Source organism: Triticum aestivum, chromosome 7B (genome assembly GCF_018294505.1).
Source record: "Triticum aestivum cultivar Chinese Spring chromosome 7B, IWGSC CS RefSeq v2.1, whole genome shotgun sequence".
Lineage (NCBI taxonomy): Eukaryota > Viridiplantae > Streptophyta > Magnoliopsida > Poales > Poaceae > Triticum > Triticum aestivum.
Genome location: NC_057813.1, coordinates 19,001,640 through 19,027,794, shown reverse-complemented (window position 1 = coordinate 19,027,794; position 26,155 = coordinate 19,001,640). Strand labels below are relative to the sequence as shown.

Sequence of the window (26,155 nt, the reverse complement as noted above, 5' to 3'; positions counted from 1 at the left end):
AAGTGCAACTTGTTTGTAGCACTGCCGTTTAGGTCATATTGGTGTAAAGCGCATGAAGAAACTCCATACTGATGGGCTTTTGGAATCACTTGATTATGAATCAGTTGATGCTTGCGAACCATGCCTCATGGGCAAGATGACTAAGACTCTGTTCTTCGGAACAATGGAGCGAGCAATAGATTTGTTGAAAATCATACATACTGATGTATGTAGTCCGATGAATATTGAGGCTCGCGACAGGTATCATTATTTTCTGATCTTCACAGATGATTTGAGCAGATATGAGTATATCTACTTGATGAAACATAAGTCTGAAACATTTGAAAAGTTCAAAGAATTTCAGAGTGAAGTGAAAAATCATCGTAACAAGAAAATAAAGTTTCTACGATCTGATCGTAGAGAAGAGTATTTGAGTTACGAGTTTGGCCTTCAGTTAAAAACAATGTGAAATAGTTTCACTACTCATGCCACCTAGAACACCACAATATAATGGTGTGTCCGAACGTCATAACCGTACTTTATTAGATATGGTGCGATCTATGATGTGTCTTACCGATCTACCACTATCGTTTTGGGGTTATGCATTAGAGACAGCTGCATTCACGTTAAATAGGGCACCATCTAAATCCGTTGAGACGACACCGTGTGAACTATGGTTTGGCAAGAAACCTAAGCTGTCGTTTCTTAAATTTGGGGTTGCGATGCTTATATGAAAAAGTTTCATCCTGATAAGCTCAAACTCAAATCGGAGAAGTGCGTCTTCATAGGATATCCAAAGGAAACTATTGGATACACCTTCTATCACAGATCCGAAAGGCAAGACTTTTGTTGCTAAATTCGGAAACTTTCTGGAGAAGGGTTTTCTCTCGAAAGAAGTGAGTGGGAGGAAAGTAGAACTTGACGAGGTAACTGTACCTGCTCCCTTATTGGAAAGTAGTACATCACAGAAAACTGTTTCTGTGACACCTACACCAGTTAGTGAGGAAGCTAATGATGATGATCATGAAACTTCAGAACAAGACACTACTGAACCTCGTAGATCAACCAGAGTAAGATCCGCGCCAGAGTGGTACGATAATCCTTTTCTGGAAGTCATGCTACTAGATCATGTTGAACCTACAAACTATGAAGAAGCGATGGTGAGCCCAGATTCCGCAAAGTGGCTTGAAGCCATGAAATCTGAGATGGGATCCATGTATGAGAACAAAGTTTGGACTTTGGTTGACTTGCCCGATGATCGGCAAGCAATTGAGAATAAATGGATCTTCAAGAGGAAGACGGACGCTGATAGTAGTGTTACTATCTACAAAGCTAGAATTGTCGCAAAAGGTTTTTCGACAAGTTCAAGGTGTTGACTACGATGAGAGCTTCTCACTCGTATCTATGCTTGAGTCTGTCTGAATCATGTTAGTAATTGCCGCATTTTATGAAATCTGGCAAATGGATAAACAAAACTGCATTCCTTAATGGATTTATTAAAGAAGAGTTGTATATGATGCAACAGAAGGTTTTGTCAATCCGAGAGGTACTAACAAAATGTGCAAGCTCCAGTGATCCATCTATGGACTGGTGCAAGAATCTCGGAGTTGGAATATACGCTTTGATGAGTTGATCAAAGCATATAGTTTTATACAGACTTGCGGTGAAGCATGTATTTACAAGAAAGTGAGTGGGAGCACTACAGCATTTCTGATAAAGTATATGTGAATGACATATTGTTGATCGGAAATAATGTAGAATTATTCTGTAAAGCATAAAGGAGTGTTTGAAAGGAGTTTTTTCAAATAAAGACTTCGGTAAAGCTGCTTACATATTGAGTATCAAGATTTATAGAGATAGATCAAGACGCTTGATAAGTTTTTCCAATGAGTACATACCTTGACAAGATTTTGAAGTAGTTCAAAATGGAACAGTCAAAGAAAGAGTTCTTGCCTGTGTTACAAGGTGTGAAGTTGAGTAAGACTCAAAGCCCGACCACGGCAGAAAATAGAAAGAGAATGAAAGTCATTCCCTATGCCTCAGTCATAGGTTCTATAAAGTATGCCATGCTGTATACCAGATCTATTGTATGCCCTACCACTGAGTTTGGCAAGGGAGTACAATAGTGATCTAGGAGTAGATCACTGGACAGCGGTCAAAATTATCCTTAGTGAAATAAGGATATGTTTCTCGATTATGGAAGTGGAAAAAGGTTCGTCGTAAAGGGTTACGCCGATGCAAGTTTGACACTAATCTAGATGACTCTAAGTCTCGGTCTAGATACATACTGAAAGTGGGAGCAATTAGCTAGAGTAGCTCCATGCAGAGCATTGTTGACATAGAAATTTGCAAAATACATGTGGATCTGAATGTGGCAGACCCGTTGACTAAGATTCTCTCACAAGCAAAACATGATCACACCTTAGTACTCCTTGGGTGTTAATCACATAGCGATGTGAACTAGATTACTGAATCTAGTAAACCCTTTGGGTGTTGGTCACATAGCGATGTGAACTATGGGTGTTAATCACATGATGATGTGAACTATCGATGTTAATCACATGGTGATGTGATCTAGATTATTGACTCTAGTGCAAGTGGGAGACTGAAGGAAATATGCCCTAGAGGCAATAATAAAGTTATTATTTATTTCCTTATAATCATGATAAATGTTTATTATTCATGCTAGAATTGTATTTACCGGAAACATAATACATGTGTGAATACATAGACAAACTAAGTGTCACTAGTATGCCTCTACTTGACTAGCTCGTTAATCAAAGATGGTTATGTTTCCTAACCATGAACAATGAGTTGTTATTTGATTAACGAGGTCACATCATTAGTAGAATGATCTGATTGACATGACCCATTCCATTAGCTTAGCACCCGATCGTTTAGTATGTTGCTATTGCTTTCTTCATGACTTATACATGTTCCTATGACTATGAGATTATGCAACTCCCGTTTACCGGAGGAACACTTTGGGTACTACCAAACGTCACAACGTAACTGGGTGATTATAAAGGAGTACTACAGGTGTCTCCAATGGTCGATGTTGGGTTGGCGTATTTCGAGATTAGGATTTGTCACTCCGATTGTCGGAGAGGTATCTCTGGGCCCTCTCGGTAATACACATCACATAAGCCTTGCAAGCATTACAACTAATATGTTAGTTGTGAGATGATGTATTACAGAACGAGTAAAGAGACTTGCCGGTAACGAGATTGAACTAGGTATTGGATACCGACGATCGAATCTCGGGCAAGTAACATACCGATGACAAAGGGAACAACGTATGTTGTTATGCGGTCTGACCGATAAAGATCTTCGTAGAATATGTAGGAGCCAATATGGGCATCCAGGTCCCGCTATTGGTTATTGACCAGAGACGTGTCTCGGTCATGTCTACATTGTTCTCGAACCCGTAGGGTCCGCACGCTTAAGGTTACGATGACAGTTATATTATGAGTTTATGCATTTTGATGTACCGAAGGTTGTTCGGAGTCCCGGATGTGATCACGGACATGACGAGGAGTCTCGAAATGGTCGAGACATAAAGATTGATATATTGGAAGTCTATGTTTGGACATCGGAAGTGTTCCGGGTGAAATCGGGATTTTACCGGGTTACCGGGAGGTTACCGGAACCCCCCGGGAACCATATGGGCCATCATGGGCCTTAGTGGAAAGGAGAAAGGGGCAGCCCAAGGGGGCTGCGCGCCTCCCCCCTTCCCCTAGTCCTATTAGGACTAGGAGAGGTGGCCGGCCACCCCTCTCCCTCTTTCCCCCTTGGGAATCCTAGTTGGAATAGGATTGGGGGGGGAGTCCTACTCCCGGTAGGAGTAGGACTCCTCCTGCGCCACTCCCTCTTGGCCGGCGCACCCTCCCCCCTTGGCTCCTTTATATACGGAGGCAGGGGCACCTCTAAACACACAAGTTGACACAAGTTGATCCACGTGATCGATCCCTTAGCCGTGTGCGGTGCCCCCTGCCACCATATTCCTCAATAATACTGTAGCGGAGTTTAGGCGAAGCCCTGCTGCTGTAGTTCATCAAGATCATCACCACGCCGTCGTGCTGACGGAACTCTTCCCCGACACTTTGCTGGATCGGAGTCCGGGGATCATCATCGAGCTGAACGTGTGCTCGAACTCGGAGGTGCCGTAGTTTCGGTGCTTGATCGGTTGGATCGTGAAGACGTACGACTACTTCCTCTACGTCGTGTCATCGCTTCCGCAGTCGGTCTGCGTTGGGTACGTAGACAACACTCTCCCCTCGTTGCTATGCATCACATGATCTTGCGTGTGCGTAGGAATTTTTTTGAAATTACTACGTTTCTCCAACAACTTACCTGCCGAGTTTCGTGCTATAGGTGAAGAAGGGGAGGTAGCCCAGCTGAATTTTGGTCCTAAGAATGCTATTTTCGAGAAGCCAAGAGAACCGGTGAAACACTTGAAGCCATTGTACCTCAAAGGTCATATTAACGGATCACCGGTTGCTAGGATGCTCGTTGATGGTGGTGCTGTGGTAAATCTTATGCCCTACTCGGTCTTCAAAAAGTTGGGGTTAGATGATGATGCATTGATGAGGACCAATATGATACTTAATGGATTCGAGGGTAGAGAAAATACAGAGGCCAAAGGTGTGATGTGCATGGAACTCACTGTGGGAAGCAAAACTTTGGCCACCACATTCTTCATCGCCAAGGTGCAAGGTAACTATAATGTTATATTAGGCCGCGATTGGGTTCATGCTAACTAATGTGTGCCATCTACCATGCATCAATTCTTAATACAATGGGTCGATGATGAGGTAGAAGTCATTCACGCGGATAATTCGGCTTGTGTTGCTTTGACCGATGCATCGGTGGATTGGAATCATCCTGATGTTACTTGCTTAACAGGGAGTGACCTCTCGGAGTTTGATTTCCTTAGTGCTACAAGTAACGGGTTCATTCACATCTCTTTAAAGCCGATTGGTGGTAATCGGTTACAAGGTATGATGTGAACAAGAAATTAAAATCAATGGCCGATATAGAATTATCGTTCTTAGCATAAACATGGCCGATACATAATTATCATCCTGAGAAAAATAAATGGCCGATGGAGTGTTGACATTGTCCTTAGAACAAATACATTGCAAATTATTTTTCGGCACACAAGTTTTGCCGAAAAACAGGGGGGCATGTGTTGAAACCAGATTTTGGTACGGTCAATAACTTATTTAAGATGGCCTCAAATGGAGAAGTGATCTTCATGAAAGAGTTCCGTATTGTTGATATGAACATCTTTGAAGTTTGGGTCATCGCCGTCCGATTTCATCTCGAAGGCCGAAACTATGCTCAAAGTACTAAGAACTTATATTCAAAGTACAGTTTGGCCGATTAAGCCCCAAGACGACCTCAAATGGAAAAATGATCTACACAGATTGTCTTCGTCTCGTCTAAACGATCGATTTTGATATAAAAATTATCCAAATCCAAGTTCGTATGCAAAAGTTAGAGCAATCGGAGTGCAGCCCTGTCACGAGGCGGAATATGGCGCGCCCCACCAGACGCCATGTCTGATTGGTAGCGCGAGTAAAGAGATCTTTTGCGCGAGCTATTTGACCCTCAAGATGACCTCTGATCAAAAAACGTTCAACATGAAAGTTGTTCGTATCGTTGAAACGGTCAAGATTGCTTTTGGACTCGTTTTCATTAGAGATCGTTTACCACCACAAAAAAGACCCGCAAGGTGCAGTCAGTTTAAACCGAACAGTTTTGGAAAGTTCGGACAAGACCAATCCGAATTTACTAGGGTTTTGGACGTGAATCCAAGCCTTTTCCTTGCACGGGAAGTCCAGCCGCCTCTTATATACCTAAGGGGTGACGGCCGATTGAACAACAACACACAATCGAACAATCAATCTACTTTTACCCTAGTTTTACATCTCTCCCTTGTTCTTTCTCTCTCGTTCTTCGTTCGTTCTTCGTTGAAGGGCAGCGATCCTCGAGGCTCTAGGGGCGGGCGAACCGGCCTAGGGTAGCCCATAGCCGCCGCGCGTCCAGACGGGGTCCCTCCCGGGCGCGTGGGGTTTTTGGTGCTCAAAAGCGCCCGCCGGATTGCTTGCGTACCGCGCTTCCGGACGGGTCTCCTTTGACGTGAGTTGCGGTGCATCACCCTCGGCGTTGGAGGTACACGGTGACGTGTTCGTGTGCGAACAGTATTACGAGACAACTCTGGGAAATTCTTGGCAGCAGGAAACAATGTAGTTGGGGAACGCTTGGATGCTGTAATGGCCGAAGCCCGGTTCGAGCATTGTCATCGTGAAGCAAATTCGGTTGCTCATAAGTTAGCAAGATTAGCTAGGTTCTCTCCCCCTAGTACTTGGTTTGATGAGGCCCTAGTGCCTTTGTCCCTTTGATTGTAAAAGATTCTTTGTGTATTTACCACTGAATAAATAAAGGGATTTGGGGAGTTCAAAAAGAAAACTGAAACCAGCAAAGGTATGCATGGACATGTAAGTGCAGAAACAAATAATCTTTGTCTTATTTTGTAAACGATTCTTTGTGTATTTACCACTAAAGAGATAAAGGGATGTGGAGGGTTCAAAAGAAAATACTGAACCAGCAAAAGGCGCTTCCGGACGGGTCTCCTTTGACGTGAGTTGCGGTGCATCACCCTCGGCGTTGGAGGTACACGGTGACGTGTTCGTGTGCGAACAGTATTACGAGACAACTCTGGGAAATTCTTGGCAGCAGGAAACAATGTAGTTGGGGAACGCTTGGATGCTGTAATGGCCGAAGCCCGGTTCGAGCATTGTCATCGTGAAGCAAATTCGGTTGCTCATAAGTTAGCAAGATTAGCTAGGTTCTCTCCCCCTAGTACTTGGTTTGATGAGGCCCTAGTGCCTTTGTCCCTTTGATTGTAAAAGATTCTTTGTGTATTTACCACTGAATAAATAAAGGGATTTGGGGAGTTCAAAAAGAAAACTGAAACCAGCAAAGGTATGCATGGACATGTAAGTGCAGAAACAAATAATCTTTGTCTTATTTTGTAAACGATTCTTTGTGTATTTACCACTAAAGAGATAAAGGGATGTGGAGGGTTCAAAAGAAAATACTGAACCAGCAAAAGTTTGCATGGAAATGTAAGTGCAGAAAAAAAATAAGGGAAATAAAAATACGCCGTTGCCGGGGATCGAACCCGGGTCACCCGCGTGACAGGCGGGAATACTTACCACTATACTACAACGACTTGGTTGCTAATTTTATTGGCCAGGCTTTTAGTAGGCTATCCCTTTCATCACCTTAGAGGCTCAGACCATGCACCTATTATAGTTGAGCTCAGCTCCGAGATTACTCGATGTATACCTGTTCATGTTTAAGAATCATGGGTCAGATTGGAGAGGTTAAAAATATCATCTCGGCGGGATGGCTCAGAGGAACCCGCCACATACAGTCCACTGCATCTTCAATCAATATCAAGTTCAGACGGATCAGACCTGAATTCCGAAAATGGGCTCGTAATAAGACAAATATCTGGTAGCTTAGTGAGAATATATTAATGCTATTGAAGAGCGCACACAACTTTTCTGCCTAGACATAGAATTCACCTTGAGGTGATTTGCTGAAGGCAAACGTAAGCAGCTCATCTCACGGCAAACTATCTTGCGATGAGAGCACGCATTTTTTTTACAAAAAAAAAACAATAAATCAAAAAAATTTGGGGGCGTTGCGAGAATCGAACTCGCGACCTCTCGCACCCAAAGCGAGAATCATACCACTAGACCAAACGCCCAGTTGATGTCCTTCTAGTTTGTTATCACTATAAGTTCGATGTCCACACAGCAAAACCCGAATTGCAGGACAAGAGATTGTAACAGACTGAATTTGACTAGAAAACATATGAACACTTGCAAGCAGTTTCAGGTTATGAGATGGTATGACAAATAACGTATATATCGATACCAACCTTGTGAAAATCACCCCATTTCTAAAAATTATGATAATGCAACAAATAACTTAAGATCTGAAACATAGGACAGAAGGATGGCACTGCTATTTGTAAATTATAAACAACTTGCAAAATAACAAAAAACCAATTGTGTGCGCGCGCGCGCGTGTGTGTGTGTGGGGGGGGGGGGGGGGGGGGGGGGGGGGTCATTGTGACAAGAAATAGACTGCGGAAAGGCACATAAGTGCACAGAGATAGCAAACGTCGACACATTGAAGATATCAACCTCTAGATGTACACACAAATTGGGAAAAAAAGTACAGTACAGATTTTACAAAGGAACGGCAGGTTGTACAACCAAGTTCAAAATCGTAAAAGGAGCGCTGGGGGTACAGATGCAGTTCAGAACTCAGATGCTCGGCACACGAGACAAATTCCTTTTCATGCTCCTTGGCCAAAACTCAAAACAGCACAACTACAAGCACCATCACCAGCTCAAACCCACTACGTTTTGCATTTCTGCCAAGGGCCTAACAGAAAGACAGGATTATTGGCAAGAACACTGCAATTTTCATTTATACGAAGTGCATCCATCATCCAAAAGAAATGCAAGATCAACTCATTGCAAGTACCAACCACATATCATAGAGATGAATGAATTGCCGAAGAGCGAGACCCTGACGACTACTAAAACCACTGGTCACAACGCTTTGAGCAGTTCTGAATCATAAAACTGCAAGGCCAAAACTGACAGGTTCGCCCTATCCTATCGAGAGAACGGAGCAAGCTTTAGCTAGCAGAAGAAACACGGGAGCTGCTGAGTTTTCTGAACCTATATCTATGAACAGGCAAAAGCACGGGTCCAGTTCTGCTGTCATAATGTCCGAGGCGGTGGAACTTCTGAAGAGGTGAACTGACAGGACTCCTTGTTAGATCCCGGGGAGGATCTGTAAGAATTTCTATGGAATTTTCCTATGAACTATGCGGTATAGGTATGAGGTAGGAGGAACGCTAGGGTTCCGATATATTAGCCATCGCGGCGTTTTGAGGAAAAGTGATCAAGATGCCTCTCTCCAGCCACAGCCCGGCTAGTTATAGGCAGTGGTTTAACCAGCTGGTAACAGTAAACTGGTAAAAGACTGTTACAACGGTAAAATAGATCTACGGCTAGGATGAGTCTTGCGCTGTCGGCGCATCTGGGCCCTTGGTTAACTGAATCGTTATTTGCCTGAAACGATACAGCAACTACATCTTCAGAGTGAACACTTCAGGTTCTGACATTGCCCCCTTCTTGAGACACGACGTGCCCTCACGGCGTGTGCCCCGCTTCGTGCCAAGCTTGAGTTGTTGCTTTGAAGAATTCCGGAAATGTATATTTGATGAAATCTGCGTCCTCCCAGGTGGCTTCGTCTGCAGGTAAATTCTGCCACTGAATAAGCCATTGGACCACCAGTTTGTTGTGCTTTGGAATTTGCCTGACTTGCAGAACTCCTTCTGGACCCGTTTTGATCGTTCCATCTGCGTTCACCATTGGTAAATGAGGGCTGGGAATGGATTTGTTTCCAATGTGCTTCTTGAGCTGGCTCACGTGAAACACTGGATGGATCTTGACGTCTGCAGGGAATTGGAGCTTGTAAGCTGACTGTCCCACTTTTTGTGTGATTAAGAAAGGGCCATAGTATCTGTTCTGGAGTTTCAGAGCTCCTCGAAAACCAAAAGCTGCCAATCTGTATCGGGCCATTTTCATATAAACTAGCTCCCCAACTTGAAAAACTCTTTCCACTCTTTTCATATCAGCATAGTGTTTCATCCTGTTTTGTGCTTGTTGCAAGTTGCTCTTGAGCAAATCCAACATGTGCTGTTTAGCACTGAGGAAATCTTGTGCCTCCTTTTCTTCAGGACCAGGAATTGCTAATTCAGAGATGAGGGGAGGGGGAAATCCATATAGTGCCTGAAATGGAGACATCTTCAAGGCAGTGTGGTATGTGGAATTGTACCAAAATTCAGCCAAAGACATCCATGAGACCCATTTTTTTGGTTCGTTAGTAGTCATACACCTCAAATAAGTTTCCAGGCATTGGTTTACTCGTTCCATTTGACCATCTGTTTGAGGGTGGTAAGCTGTACTATATCTTAATTCCACATGCAAAGCAGCAAATATATCTTTCCAGAGTTGGCTTGTAAAAATCCTGTCTCTGTCAGATATGATCAATTTAGGGGGTCCATGCAACTTAACGATGTGATCAACAAATGCTTGTGCTACACTCAAGACAGTATAGGGATGGGACAGTGGGATAAAATGGGCATATTTGGTAAATCTATCCACCACCACCATAATAACTTCCTTGCCCTGAGAGTTTGGCAGGCCTTCAATGAAGTCCATGGTCACATGTTGCCATGCCATGTCTGCTACAGGGAGGGGATCCAGTAGACCTGGCTGCAAGCAGTTCTCATGTTTTGCTCTCTGGCAGACAGGGCATGCAGCTATAAATGTTTCCACTTCATGTTTCAGACCAGGCCAATAGAAAATATTCTTGATCCTCTGGTATGTAGCTCTCATCCCTGAGTGTCCTCCTATAGGTGAGCTGTGGAGAGCCTGTATTAACTGAGTTCTGAGTGCAGGAGTATTTCCTACCAGAATTTTTCCTTTGTATCTGATTATCCCAGCATGTATGGTATAATCAGAATTGTCAGTGTTTTGTTGCAGCAGCAGTTGCTCTAGTAATTTCTTACTGACTGGATCCTGTTGATAACTTAGCAACAGATCCTCAGCCCATACAGGTGTGATAGCTGACATAGCAAAACAACTTGGAAGGATTCTGGATAATGCATCAGCTACCTTGTTGGTTGTTCCTTTCTTATACTGGATTTTGAAATTAAATTCCAGTAATTTCATCATCAGTTTATGCTGCACTCCCTCAGTGATTTTCTGGTCAGTAATGAACTTGAGAGACTGCTGATCTGTCTTGATAGTGAGTTCATTCCCTAGCAGGTAGTGCCTCCATTTTTTTAATGCTTCTAATATAGCTAATGCTTCCTTCTCATATGTAGACATGGCTGCATTTCTGGGACACAGGGCTGAACTATAGTAAGCTATGGGCCTGCCCTGTTGCATGAGCACAACTCCTATTCCTCTGCCTGAAGCATCTGTTTCCAATACAAAAGGTAAGGAGAAATTTGGCAGTGCTAAGACAGGTGCTGTGATCAAGGCTTGTTGTAACTGGACAAAAGCTTGGTTGTGTTCCTGTTTCCATGCAAACTGTCCTTTCTTTAGCAAATCATGCAAAGGTCTGCAAATTGCTCCATATCCTTTGATGAACCTTCTGTAATACCCAGCTAAACCCAAGAAACTTCTCAGTTTAGTAACAGAGTCAGGTGTTGGCCATTCAGCAATAGCAGCTATTTTCTTGGGATCTGTAGCTACTCCTTCTACAGATATTACATGTCCCAAGTATTCTACTTGTTGGACAGCAAAAACACACTTGGACATCTTTGCAAACATCTGATGTTCTTTTAGTATTTGCAACACTATCTTCAAGTGTTCCTGGTGTTCCTTGAGATTTTTGTTGTAAATTAAAATATCATCAAAGAACACCAATACAAACTTCCTCAAGTATGGCCCAAAAATGCTGTTCATTAGGGCTTGAAAGGTGCCAGGTGCATTTGACAACCCAAAAGGCATAACTAAATATTCAAAGTGGCCCAAAAATGTCCTAAATGCAGTTTTTTGTATATCATCAGGATGCATTCTGATATGGTGATAGCCTGATCTGAGATCAATCTTAGAAAAATATTGAGCACCATGCAATTCATCTAAGAGATCTTCAATCACTGGTATAGGAAACTTGTTCTTAATTGTTAAAGAATTAAGTTTCCTAAAATCAGTGCATAACCTCATTGAACTATCCTTCTTCCTTACTAGTATAACAGGAGCTGCATAAGGACTTTGACTGTGCCTGATGAGGTGAGCTGCTAGCAGTTTCTTAATCTGATCCTCCATTTCTTGTTTTTGATGTTGAGGAACTCTATAAGGTCTCACATGAGGTGGAGTTGCACCAGGAACTAAGGGAATAGTATGGTCCAGAGCCCTTTCAGGTGGCAAAGACTTAGGTTCCTCAAACAGATCAACATATTCTAGCAGTAACTTTTGTATTTGAGGAGGAGTTTGTGTGCCTTCTGGTGCTTCCATCAATATGTTGTGCACTTGTAAGAGGAAACTTTCCACTCCTTTATCCAATAGCTTATCCATCTTTTCTGCTGGTACTTCCTTAACTGGTGCAGAAGTATTGAAGACTGTAGTAGTAACAGTTTGATTCCCCTCTCTTGTGAAACTGAATGTCTGCTTGGGGATGTTGAATGCTACAGGGCTGACTATAGTCATCCAATCATATCCCAGAATAACATCATGGCTAGGAAGTGTCAGCACTCTGAAATTATGTTGGAGTTTCAGTTTAGCTAGCTGAAATTTGCAGTTAGGTACTACTGTAGAAGATAGTAATCTGCCTCCTCCAGTCACTGCTATAGTTCTTTGTTTGACAGGTAACATCTGACAATTGGCCTTAATAGCAAAATCTTGGTTAATAAAGGAGGAAGTACTGCCAGAATCTAGTAAGGCCATTGCTCTTTTTCCATTAATGTGGATTATAACTGTAGGAGTTGGTACAGCTAGCTGATGACCCAATGCATGTGTAGAGATGAACATTGCCTGTTCTCCTTCCTCTGTATTTTCTGGCTGTTCCTGTTGCTCAACTTCCTCACTATCAATTACATTTTGATCTGGTTCTTCTTGTTGCAGCAAATGTATATTAGGAATCAATTTACATTTGTGACCATGCTGCCATTTATCTCCACATCTCCAACATTCTCCTACTTTTTTGATTTTCTAACCAGTGTTTACAGGCATTTCAGCTAGTCTAGTAGGAAGTTGCTGCTGTTGTTGTGGTTGAGCTACAGTGATACTCTGTTTTGCTGGAGGAATCCAAGTGGATTTCTGATAGAAATTGTTGAAAGGAGTGACTTGTTTCTTACTGGTAGTTGCTATGTGTGGATGATTAGGCTCTATGTCCTTTGCCATACAGTAAGCATCTGTTAGGGTTTTAGGTCTGAAAGGCCTAAGTTGAAATTTAATGCCCTCTCTTAGACCATTCACATAGCACCTCACAAACCACAGTTCTCCCAGCTCAGGATTTTCCTCTTGCACATCTGCCATTAAATCCTCAAAGATTTTAGTGTATTCAGATACAGAGTAATGCAACTGTTTGATTGAGTTGAACTTTTCTGTCAGATCATATGAACCTTTGTCAGAAAATCTTTTAACTACCTCTGCACCAAATTCTTTCCAATTTAGCTGTCTTTTTAACAAACCAGATCTCCTGAGCCATACATCAGCATCATCAAACAATGTACATCTGTGCTAATGATACTTTGTACTCTTCTGGAGCTCCAGACATTTGGAAGTATTTGTTGCATTGTCTAATCCATCCCACTGGGTCTGTTCTAGAAAATCTAGGGAAATCCAGCCTAGGTCCTTTTGTAACTGATTTCATGAACTGAGCCTGCATATCCTGCTCATAAGTTTTGTAGTACCCTTGCCACAATTGCCTGTCTCTGTTTTGCTGGTAAAACTGGTTGAATGCAGGAGTATGTGCATTATGTCTTCCGGTAACAGGAGTTCCTACTGCACTGGCAGTGTCATTTCTCCCTGGTTGAGCATAGCCAGGTGGCACTGTAACTCTGTTTGTTCTGATGGGAGGTAAATTCTGTAACTGGATATCTTCCATCTGCTTAGTCTTCTCTTTCTCTGTTGCTAACTGTTGCTTCAGTTGCTCTATTCTCACTGCTTGTTCTTGTGTTTGTTCTCTATGCAGAGTGGGAGATTTGACCACCTGAGTTGAACTGGATGGATTATCTTGCTGGGCATCAGGTTGAGAAACTTTAACCAAATTAGTTAAAACAGTACTAATTGTTGCTAATTGCTTGCTCAGATCACGTACAACTTGCTCCACTGTACCCACTGTTTCAGAGATCTGTCCTTGCTTGGCTCCAATTACTTGCACTTCCTCTTGTAGCTTAGACATCTGATTTTGCATCTGTGCGCTCTCCTGCTGCAGTACTCCGAAATCATCTCGCAACGACAGAACGTCATGTAGATCCGCTTCATCAATTGCCTTGGAGCGCCCCATCACCTTGATCTGAGGAGGAGAGAAGGAATTTTACTGCCGAATGCACCCGGTAACCTGTCTCTCCGGTCAGATCCTGCCGCCTTCTCGGTCCTCGCCGCCGATGCTGCACAAACCAGCGATGGACAGGGAATTTTACCGCTGGAGAATTGTTCTCCCGCAACCCTTCCGCACTACTGGTCTGCAGCCGAACAATTCGCCGCCTCCTGCGCCGCCCCGGTACCGATCGCCGTCTCCAACGCCGCCCTGGTACAGATCTCTGCTCTCAACTTCAGATCGTCGTCCCCAGCACCGCCTAAGATCAGATCGAGCCCGATCTACAACGAGGGAGGGAATTGGGTGGGATTACTCTTTCTCTGGACAAAATTTTGTGGCCGAGGTATAACCTTGCTCTGAGTACCAATTTGTTAGATCCCGGGGAGGATCTGTAAGAATTTCTATGGAATTTTCCTATGAACTATGCGGTATAGGTATGAGGTAGGAGGAACGCTAGGGTTCCGATATATTAGCCATCACGGCGTTTTGAGGAAAAGTGATCAAGATGCCTCTCTCCAGCCACAGCCCGGCCAGTTATAGGCAGTGGTTTAACCAGCTGGTAACAGTAAACTGGTAAAAGACTGTTACAACGGTAAAATAGATCTACGGCTAGGATGAGTCTTGCGTTGTCGGCGCATCTGGGCCCTTGGTTAACTGAATCGTTATTTGCCTGAAACGATACAGCAACTACATCTTCAGAGTGAACACTTCAGGTTCTGACACTCCTGCTCTGATCTTTCTCTACTCTGCATCGACATCTGGGTGCCGCAGTGCGTTATAAGCTGAAATAGCAGAAATAATGAGTCAGTTAGGCGGAAGACCAAATAACAAAAAAGATCAATAGGACAAAACCTGAAACAATATAATGTGCAAGGAACTAAGCGGCAAATGTTACAAAATGATTTGCCTTTTCAACTAGTGCAAACGTTACGAAATGGACAAACTGAATTATCTGAATCAAGAACAGTAATGTGGAACCAGTAGCTTCTACTAGCTTCAGACCACGTTTTGCCACGTGTGCAGAGACTGATAAATCCACTTGGCACCTAGTACTATTACCATTCAGCTACTTTTACTTTTCAGACAAGTCAAAGTCCTAACAAAACCTATCATAAAATCTTTTTTCCAAGAAGGATCAGATTACGACTACACTAAGTAAGAGTTCAAATATCTGTGCATTCTGCAATAAAAGATTTCAAGAACACCAACACATTTCTGGCCAAACAATATTCGTAGGAAGCAGATCAGCAATCCAAATCTCAGATTTTTACAAAAAAAAGGACAAGACTAGAAATACAGCTCAGGTGCAAAACCTGGAAGCAATATGGTTTGTAGAAACTAGATTTAATTTAGTATTGTAGGAACCTGAATTTTGTTCAGAGGATGTTCAACCCAAGTAAAATAGGCAAACTCAAACGGATATATCCTCTTCTATGCTAAGCCTAAAAAGTGATTAAGGAGCTGATTTGGCTTTTTTAACTTCTATAACTTTCAATGGCTTTACGCAATTCTTTTTTACTGATGGCAAAAGATAGTATCAAATGGAGGTACTGCATTATCTGAATCGATGAGAATAGTATGAAATCAATGCTTTCCATACCAAGGTTGTGTGTAATCATCTTTCACACTTATCTACAAGACCACAACAGTTGCCGATAATTACCAACTCCTGACAGTTTCAGACTACAGCAGTTTCAGTTAACTGTTTTTTAGACTACAACAATTTCAGTAAACTTTTCCTCGGATTATAACATTTTCAGCAAACTGGTTCAAAATGCAGCCAATACTAAAAGATCATGGACACGCATCATAGCATCTACACCAAAATCTGTACATCGTGCATAGCAAATTCAGTCAAGACTACCGGTTCACTTGTTGCCACCATTACGATTTACGAAGGAGATCATTAGGAAGTTGGGACATGGAGAGTGTCCCTCACCTGGGGTCCCGGACATGAAGACGACAATCCAGAGGGTCTCGCCGTAGCCGCTGCTGGGCAGGTCGACGACGAGTGGGGTCAGACGCCCCCGGCGGCCCGCTCGGACGCACATTACGAGGTCGAAGGACTGACGCTCGTCCAGGACGAAGGCGATGCGCCTTGCCAGCTCGTCCCTCAGGTGGAACACGGACCTCCCCCTGAACCGCAGCGTGGTCCAGCAGTGCTGGGTGTAGATGGGGCCGTGGGGATCGGACAGCATGAACCGGATCAGCCGTGACACCACCGGGTTGCGCCAGAGCATGAGGGAGTGGTATCCGGGGCTGGGGGTCTGCAGTTGAGTCCAAAAGAACCACCATGGTTAGGTTCAGGAGATCAAAGAAGCTCTCAGGAATCGCAAAATTTGGGAAGAACAGAACCAATAATTTCTCTCCGGCGAATGGAACACAATTCGCAACCCCCAAAACTCAATTCGCTCAATTGATTCAAGAAGCAATTTGAGAGTTACAATTATCAAGATTCAAGAAGCAGGTCATGGCGAACTCACGTGGATCGGGCCTGGGAGGCCTGGCGGGCCCTCTCTGTCGGGGATGTCCTCGACGGTCCAGTACATCATGGCGCTGATGTTGCCTATGTTGTCGACGGTGACGCCGGTGTTCCAGGGGAGGTACCTGCCGTTGGCGCGGAGGTAGCGGCCGGCGACGTTGCGGAGCAGGACGACGTTGTCGAAGCCCGCCTCGGAGGCCTTCCACATGACGGCCATCAAGTCCGGCTCGTCGTTGTAGTCGCGCTGCTCGGTGCGGCAGCCGTGGTGGCCGAGCGCCGCCGGCTTGAACGTGGTGCCGAGGTAGCGGCCGTAGGCGGCGCTGTGGAGGAGCAGGTACGGGCCGTCGCCGCGTTGGTGGATGTGCACCACCCACGCCGCGTTGAGCGAGTCGCGGCGCCGGCTGAGGGAGACGCGCTCCCCGTCGTGGTCGGCGTGGAGGTACGTGCCGAGCACGCGGCTCCGCAGCCGCACGTGCTGCCTGTCGTGGAACTGGTCCATCGGTCGCCGCCGGCGCTGGATCGCTGGAGAGCGGAGGAGGCGGGGATGGTGGGTTCTTGGTTTCTTGTCGGCGGCGCTCCGGCGACGGGGAGAAGAGGAGAAGCGCGCGCGGTTGGTTGAGGCGGTTACGCTCGGGCGCCAAGGCGGGGTATTTCAAGGTGCCAGTGTAGCGGGCTTTGGGCACGAGATGGGCTTGTGGGCCATCTTCTCGGCCCAGCCCACACTCCCGACCGTGGTGGTCCACGCGCGGCGGCGGCCGCGGTCGTGATCGGCAGCGCCGCTCCTCCAGGCCTCCCCAGCACGCCGGCGCGGAGGCATGGAAAGGCCGGCGGCATTGCTCCCTATCCTTGCCCGGATGCCTCGACCACCAGCGCGGCGAACGCCCGCGGGGCACCAGCGAAGCGAGGCAACGGCGAGGAGTGAACCACCATGAGATCCAACAGAGCTGCCATGGCGTGCGGGATCTCGCTAATTTCTGTTGCCACTAGCTTGATTCCTGAGTGTTTGTGACCTGGTGTGTGCTGCTCCCCTCTGCTCGCGCAATGCCCGAGTGTGCAATACCAATACTGTTTGACTGTTTCTATGATCAGGAGTGTGTGGATCGTGGAGGCGGACAGTTGGGCAAAAAAAACTAAAAAATACAACCAAGCCCTTTAGATTTGTAGACATGACTCCAAAATGATACTGTACAAGGGACAATTAAGTCGTGACACGCCATTATCTCTGACGGCAAACTCGCCGGCAGTAGAGAAAAGAGACATCTGTGTATGATGAAGATGGTTTGTAAAGTGGATCGGTGATAGGCTGGCCCATAGGTGGCAATCAAACCAAACAATCTAAAAAGCACATGAGAGCAGCCATGGTGTATGCCTCTAAGCCTTCTCTCTCCTACTAGAGGCAGCCTCTATACATTGCCAAGTGCATCCTCTAGTCTAAAATTGCTAGCATCACCTCTTAGCTTGGAGGCAGCCTCCATCGAATAAAATAACTATGTGGCCCCACATTGCCAGTTTCTAAGATCAGTTGTGTGAGATGTTGGCCGAATAAAATAGGCTGAGATTTCTTCTGTTTTGAGTATGTTGTAGGGTCCATCTAAGAGGCAACCACAACCTTTATACGTTGCATACTTTTCTATGAAACTTGGAGGCACCTAATGGGGCCCAACATAGAGGCAAGGTTGCCTCTCGACACTGCGGATGCCCTCAGAGACATATGTTGACTTGCTCTTCAACTCCGATGCTCAAGGACGTTGCAGTGATCAAAGACAGACAAAGCAAACCCATGTCACTCCACAATGCTCCATAATTGAAGGGCCAAAATGCAGATCCCTCTGGTCTTCCTTCCCCACGACGATGATGAAAAATGGATGATTATTTTGTATCAGCCCGCTTTCATTGACTTACAAGCTTACTAGAGAAGCTCTCATCATTGAAGCTGGCCAGAAGAAGAACGAGGCAACCACCCGATACCGCTCACAAGCAAAGGAGTGAAGTTACATCTGGTTGACACCAGATGCATGCCACATGAGCAAACCTAGACCTAGCCCTAGACTTACTGTGTACTCCAACCTCCTCTCACTAGTAGAAAACGGCCCCATTTATCCCGGCTCCAGAGCCCTTTAGCCCCGGTTCTGGAACTGGGCCTAATGGGTCGGGACTAAAGCCCAAAACCTTTAGTCCTGGTTCGCTTACGAACCGGGACATAAGGGGCTTCACGTGGCCGCTGCGGGGCGCCCAGGCAGGAGGACCTTTAGTCCCGGTTGGTAATACCAACCGGGACCAAAAGGCATCCACGCGTCAGCAGCTGGTAGGAGCTGGGGGTTTTGTTTTTTTAAGGGGGGGGGGGTTAGGGGGTTTTGGAGGGTTAATTTAGGGGTTCCATATATTGTGTTAGCTAGCTAATAGAGAGAAGTGTCCTCTCTTTCTTCGTGCTTGGTCAACGCTAGCTACTATACATATAGAGAGAACTCGACACACTAGCTAGTAAGCAAATGAAGGAACCATTAATTACACAAGATCGTCATGAACATATACAGAGAGGAGTGACCTCTCTTTCTCCGAGAGATTGGTCGAACAACAAGTTTTCGTATATCTATCTGACACTACTAGTTACATATATACAATATAAGATCTCTTACAATCCCTAACATCTCATGTCTATATCAATTTCCACATGGTATTATCTGGCTTTAGCTATGAGGTGGTCAAGAAAGAATCCCACCAATTCCTCTTGAATTCCTCGTATGCGATCATGTGGTAGGAGTTCATCCCGCATCTGCCACATCTAATTTAAAGAAGGGGGTTGTCGGTGTCAAAATCGGCGGATATCGGGTAGGGGGTCCCGAACTGTGCGTCTAAGGTTGATGGTAACAGGAGGCGGGGGACACGATGTTTACCCAGGTTCGGCCCCTCTCTATGGAGGTAATACCCTACTTCCTGCTTGATTGATCTTGATGAATATGAGTATTACAAGAGTTGATCTACCACGAGATCGTAATGGCTAAAACCCTAGAAGTCTAGGCTATATGATTATGATTGCCTCTACGGACTAAGCCCTCCGGTTTATATAGACACCGGAGGGGACTAGGGTTGTAAAAAGTCGGTTACAGAGAAAGGAATCTTCATATCCGGTCGTCAGGCTTGCCTTCCACGCCAAGGAGAGAGTCCCATCCAAACACGGGAGAGAATCTTCTGTCTTGTAGCTTCACGACCCATCAGTCCGGCCCATGTTACATAGTCCAGCCGTCCGAGGACCCCTTAATACATGACTCCCTCAGTAGCCCCTGAACCAGACTTCAATGACGAGGTGTCCGACGCGCAGATTGTCTTCGCCATTGCAAGGCGGGTTCCTTCTCCAAATACTCCAAAATAATCTTTGAACACAAGAATCGTGTCCGGCTCTGCAAAACAAATTCCACACACAACCGTAGAGAGTATAATATTTCACGAGTCCACTCCGCTGACAAATTTTTGTAGCGTGACATCACGTTGCCGCCCCGCCATTATTTCGAATCGTTTTTTAGCCTACCGCTCCATATTTTGAGATGCGGTTTCATTGGCATGTCTTGTCAAAGTAAAGATCATGTCCCCTTATTGCGGGATTCTCATCAATACGGGCATGGGTAATCCCACTGTATCATCTGCACGACCCTTGGGAATAGGAGAGCTTTTAGGGCGAGTGGGGAGGCGCTTGATATTCACGGCCTTTATAAAGAGATAAGGATTCACCCCTTTCACCCACACCTTCTCTCTCTGCCTCCCCCATTCTCGAGCTCCAGCGCCCAAGTTCTCATCTTTTCCGCCCCAAGAAAGCACTCCAACCATGTCCGGATCCGGAGCGCAGGGCAAGTGGATGGCCTCCTCCGTCAAGGAGAAGGACACTACGAAGCTCCAGGAGGCCGGGTATTTGGCCAAAGAAATCGCCCACCGGCTTCCGGCCAAGGGACAGATCGTCCCCACACCCAAACCCCATGAGAGGGTAGTATTCATCTCCCACTTTGTCTGCGGGTTGGGATTTCCTCTCCACACGTTCGTCTGTGGACTCATGTTCTACTATGGGCTGGATTTCCACGATCTGGCCCCAACTCCTTCTTCAACATCTCGGCATTCATTTCGTGCGCGAGGCCTTCCTCCGCATCCCACCCCACTTCGGATTATGGTTAAAGATCTTCAATGTGAAGCCGAAGGTCGTGGATAAACAACACGTGGAGTGTGGAGGCGCCATGGTGAGCAAGATGCCCAACGTCACATGGCCAATAGGTACCTTTGTGGAGACCATCAAAGGATGGCAGCAGCAGTGGTTCTACATCATAGAGCCGCGCGACACCACCTGGGCCGCGGCTCCCAAATTCCAGTCCGGAGCCCCGATGTGGCTCACCTCCTGGCTAGAGAAGGGCCTGGACTGGTCTTCGTCAGACGAGCTGACACCGCTTCAGACGCGCATCAGGAGCACGATAGATAAGAATATCAAGCTTGTCAATGTGATCCAGGTGATGCTTGTTCGCCGGATCCTTCCATGTCAAAGCCGGCACTACTAGGAAAATGCTTATACATAGAAGTTTACCAGTAGCGTTTGTTTGGGCCCCCACGCTATTGGTAATTACCAGTAGCGCTGGGTACAAAGCACGCTATTGGTATGGCTTATCAGTAGCGTTGGTCTCTTTTGAGCACGCTATTAGTAAATATCCTCAATTGTGCCCCGCGGACAAGCAATAGTAGTAGCAAGGGTTTGCTGGGCCACGCTAGCACTAGAAACATAATCGTAGCGCGGGTCACGTAATGCGCTACAACTAGCCCAGCCCATCGAGACAACCAACCCAGGCCAGCGAACAACCCCATCGTTCCCTTATTTTCTCCTCTGCCTCCCGCGAACCCTCGCCGCCGCCACCAACGCCGGGCGATTCCGGCTACTTCCGACGGCCCTCGCTGGAGCGCAACACACCCACGAGCTCTCCTCGCAACGGTTCTTCCTTCCCTCTGGCAAAATCCGCTCCTCGCGGCAGCAAGCCCTCGCGCACGACCCCTCCCTGCGGCTAGGGTTTCGGCTGCGTCCAACTCCGGCGCGGTGAGATCTCCTCTTCCCTCGATTCATGCCCTCTCCTCCCCCCTTCTTCCTTCTCTCCCCGCCCTTTTTTCCCCTTCTGTTCCATTACTTTCCTTCCTCCGTGCACTACTGCTCGCAACCTGTTTGTGTTTATGCCCAGCAGCCTTTTTTCCTTCTGTTCCACTACGTTCCTTCCTCCGTGCACAACCTGTTGATGTTATGTATAGAATAAACATAAGTGTTGTGTAATTACACAATGCGGTGCGGTCTTGGGTTAAAATCTTGGAGTGTATAGACTACAGAGTATGTAAGCCTGTCGTAAATAACCTTATGCATGTGAAAGATAAGTGTTGTGTAATTTATATTATTGGCAGCAAGGTTTTATGCGGTGGAGAAAACAACTAACAGTGTTGCTGCATGGAGAGACAGGCTATTTGTTGTTTACATCCTTCAGTTGCAGTGTTTATGACTGGTGTTTTTGGCCAAATTCGATTGTAGCAGCTGTTAGTTTTAAGCGTGCTCTGTATATGCCATCATAATGTGTCTGCTGTCGCTATTTGGAGAAGAACAGAGCTGACAGCACATCTAGAGTGTTTGTGACAGTTCAAAGGATCAAGGTGTACTGCATGTTGCATACAAAGTGATTGGCAGGGAGGAGTAGGGTGCGCTAGTTAGAAGATGAGGACGGCGTCAGGGTGAGGGATATACAGCTGAAGCACTCGTTAGCCTGCAGATTGTTGGGACCTGAAGCTGGAGGTTAATTTGGCCAAGTGTTTAATTTGTTATAGTCAGGTTGCTCTGTTCTCAATCACTTAGTAGTTTTATGAATGTTCTCATGTTGATTCCATCTTCTGTCTGGCTCAGAGGATGAAGATAAGGAACACGAAGCAGAGCTAGTAGATCAGGCCATCCTCACTGCATAATCTGGTATCATTTTTCCTATTACATATTAAGTCTCACTGTGGTAATTATTACTATTAGCACGATTTGTTGTGTCGTGATCTGCTAGCAGCTGATATTAAAGTTCATTCTTTCATCCTGGAAATAAAAAGTAGTGTTTGTGATATGCCACTGATATCAATGGTAATCAATACTGTTCACTTATTCAGAAGGCAATTAATCTGATAGACCTAGCCGATAGCTCATGCTTTGTTCATGTACCCTTCTTGTTAAATGGGCAGCTCATGGTTCTATGTAGCGCAATATGTTTAAATTTTCTGGGGGGTACCATTTTTTACTCTGATTAAGCAACAAAAGTGCTCAGAAACCTGCATACATAACCCTGAACATTTATGGTCTCTATTGTTATGTCTTGCTGTGTACGTTTAATGCCTGTACATACATGGTTGTGTTTTGGTGGGTCTGGTCCTTCTTGAGACTGGAATAAGCGACTCTTCAGAAGGAAAGTGTAGGGTAACTTTTATTGCACAAGTTAACTTGAGACTGGTTAAAAAAAAGATTGAACGATGTGCTGCCTTGCAGTGTCTGCGACAAGAGTGGAGGCCTCCTTTGCGGCTTAAATGGTCGGTATTCAGTGGACTATAGATCTGTGGCGGTTAAATTGGTTAAATTTATGACTGCTTTTGTTTCTATTTGACAGCATTTTGGTGTTGGGTGGTACGCTCGGTTTTCATCATTCAACTCTAATTGTACGCTTTCTAAAAATGCTATCTTTTCCTCGCAAAACGAAGAGATGATCAACTTTAGGAATTGCAACTTTATCCATGGTAACCATGTGCATTCCTGGACCATTTAGTTTGAATAGCCAGTGAGGAATTAAGCATATATTTTTGGCATGAGCCCCTTTAAATTGCTAGATGAGAAGGAATCTTAACTTAATGAGCGTGAATTGTAATATATTATTTGGTTGAACTGATGCAATTTGCGTACTAACAAGTTTTCACTTTCCCGACATGGGCGCAGAGGTGATCGACGCTGACTAGCGCGGCTGGTAAAGGGTACAATGTTGGTAATACATCTGCTGTTGGTGATGCCTTCTTGCTTGCTTGCTTGCGAATGACCTGGGAATTATTTCTACTTGGTGCACAGCCTTTGCTTGTTGCAATTTGCCTCAAAAGCTTGTATTCAGAATCTATAACAAGATTTCGTACTGCCTTGGAATTCCTTATCTCCTTTCACTTGTGGTCATGCCTAGCACTATCTTGGTTCATTGTTTAATTCCAGGATTTGTGAGTTCCTAGTAGGGAACACATGGACACGAAGCTGCGGCGGCAACGACGATGATATCAACATGGGGCTGCGGCGGCGACGATGACGACGATGAGGTCGACATCGACACAGGGCTGCGGCGTGACGACGATGACGGCATCCTCACAGTGCTGCTGCGGCGGCGATGATGACTGACATCAACACCATCAAACACGGGCTTGTGGACGCGCCGGCGACGATGACCTATAGGCGTGGTGTATATTGTGTGTGTATATATATATGTATGTATGTATTAATTATCTATAATAGATATGTATGATTGACTGTATGCATAAAATGTGCGTATTATAAAATGTATGTATGTGAGTACTATGAGATGTATGTCTACACTGGAATAGGTAGATTTTTATAGTTTTTTTTAAATCCTAATTAGTTACTAGTAGCGTGGGTGTATCATAGAAGCGCTACTACTATCATCCTTTACCAGTAGCGCTTGTTTCAAAACAAGCGCTACTACTATCATCATTTACCAGTAGTGCGGGGTAAAAACGAGCTATTGCTAAAAAATAGCTGTAGCGCCGTAGCAGCGCTACTGGTATGCAAAAAACCCACGCTACTGGTAGTGTTTTTTCTAGTAGTGCGGACTTGTCATTTGTGGGAGTACGATCCGGCCAAGCACCAGACCTTGCTGCAGTTCTTCGGCACTACGCACGAAGACATCTAGAAGGTGCTTTTCAAGTCCAACAAGATGTGGCCGGATACGGCCGAGGACCATGGGCACGACTTGGCCCATACCGCTAGTCCGGTAAGTTTTTTTTTTCATGTTTTCAAGGTGTATCCTTTACTTGCATACTCGAGGAAGACGTCTAAGCCTCCCAACTGATTCTCTCAGGGCTGGACAAAGAAGGCGGAGCGGATTCACTATCCGACACCGCTGCTTGAAGACCCAGCAATTCCACTTCTGACGAAGATGCTGATTCAGGCGCCCTATCAAGCGCCGGAGAAGAAGGCCAAGAAGAAGGCCAAGGGGACCAGAAGTGGCCCCCCGTCATAAGGGCACTTCGGACGTGACGTCCGAAGACGCCGAGACCCATTCCTCTGCCGCCGAGGACGACGAGGAAGAGTAGGAAGAAGAAGAAAGCCATCCCACCCTGAGGGGGGGGGGGGGGGGGAGAAAGAGAAGGACGGCCTCCACACGTCTGGAGGCCGAAGCATCCAAGAAGGGGAAGGTTTCCCTCCCGGACAACTCCACCACGGACTCCGACAGCAGCTCGAAATGGCGCCCCAAGGATAAGCCCATGGACGGATCGTAAGTACTCGAGGATGCACTCATATATCCAACCCTTTTCCTTCATAGTTTTAACATGTCAAATCATGTGTTGCAACCCGGCTCGGTCCGCCCTCGAGCGATCCTCATCTTCACGGGGTTCGCTGGACCCGAAGGCGATGGACAGCGGGTCCCTTCCGTCAGCCTCCTCTCCCAAGGCCATGGATAACGCCGAGGTGCTATCCCGAAGGATCCCAGGCCAGGGAGTGACTCAGGATGCCGTCAGTGCAGTGCCGGAGGGTGAAACCTTAGCCGCTGGACACATGGGGGAGCATATCCCCATGGATACTGATACGTCTCCGCCGTATCTATAATTTTTGATTGTTCCATGCCAATATTATTCAACTTTCATATACTTTTGGCAACTTTTTATATTATTTTTGGGACTAACATATTGATCCAGTGCCCAGTGCCAGTTCCTGTTTGTTGCATGTTTTATGTTTCGCAGAAACCCCATATCAAAAAGATTCCAAACGGGATAAAAACGGACGAAGAATATTTTTGGAATATTTGTGACATCTTCGAAGAAGAATCAACGCGAGACGGTGCCCATGGGGGCCACGAGGCAGGGGGCGCGCCCCAGGGGGGCAGGCGCACCCCTGACCCGCGTGGGCACCCCGTAAGGCGGTTGCTGCTCTACTTTGGCCGCAAGAAAGCTAATTTTCAGAAAAAAATCTTGACAAAGGTTTCAATCCAATCGGAGTTACGGATCTTCGGATATATAAGAAACGGTGAAAGGGCATAATCCAAAAAACGCAAAAACAGAGAGAGATAGAGAGACAGATCCAATCTCGGAGGGGCTCTCGCCCCTCCCACGCCATGGGAGCCAAGGACCAGAGGGGAAACCCTTCTCCCATCTAGGGAGGAGGTCAAGGAAGAAGAAGAAGAAGAAGGGGGGCTCTCTCCCCCTTGCTTCCGGTGGGGTCGGGGCGCTGCCGGGGGCCATCATCATCACCGCGATCTACACCAACAACTTCATCGCCCTCATCACCAACTCTTCCCC

At 45.8% G+C, this 26,155-nt stretch overlaps 1 protein-coding gene, 1 long non-coding RNA gene and 2 other non-coding genes across 6 annotated transcripts; 1 reads left to right on the top strand and 3 right to left on the bottom strand.

Moving 5' to 3' along the window:
* Positions 1 to 7,147: 7,147 nt before the first annotated feature.
* Positions 7,148 to 7,219, bottom strand: TRNAD-GUC (transfer RNA aspartic acid (anticodon GUC)). Its single transcript has one exon. It is a non-coding gene; the product is annotated as a tRNA-Asp (tRNA).
* A 471-nt stretch (positions 7,220 to 7,690) lies between these two features.
* On the bottom strand, positions 7,691 to 7,762 carry TRNAP-UGG (transfer RNA proline (anticodon UGG)). Its single transcript has one exon. It is a non-coding gene; the product is annotated as a tRNA-Pro (tRNA).
* A 7,020-nt stretch (positions 7,763 to 14,782) lies between these two features.
* LOC123159467 (uncharacterized) lies at positions 14,783 to 17,518 on the bottom strand. Its single transcript, XM_044577309.1, has 3 exons — positions 16,617 to 17,518; positions 16,073 to 16,400; positions 14,783 to 14,915 (listed from the first exon to the last, which is right to left on the bottom strand). Exons 1-3 carry the CDS (start codon positions 17,112 to 17,114, stop codon positions 14,875 to 14,877), a joined length of 867 nt encoding a protein of 288 aa, XP_044433244.1. The 5' UTR covers positions 17,115 to 17,518; the 3' UTR covers positions 14,783 to 14,874.
* A 3,894-nt stretch (positions 17,519 to 21,412) lies between these two features.
* Positions 21,413 to 24,182, top strand: LOC123161067 (uncharacterized). Of its 3 annotated transcripts, none has more exons than XR_006480524.1 (2): positions 21,413 to 21,677; positions 22,521 to 24,182. It is a non-coding gene; the product is annotated as an uncharacterized lncRNA (long non-coding RNA). The 3 variants fall into 3 exon arrangements; XR_006480522.1 differs by having other exon boundaries at positions 21,413 to 22,412; XR_006480523.1 differs by having other exon boundaries at positions 21,413 to 22,448.
* Positions 24,183 to 26,155: the final 1,973 nt, after the last annotated feature.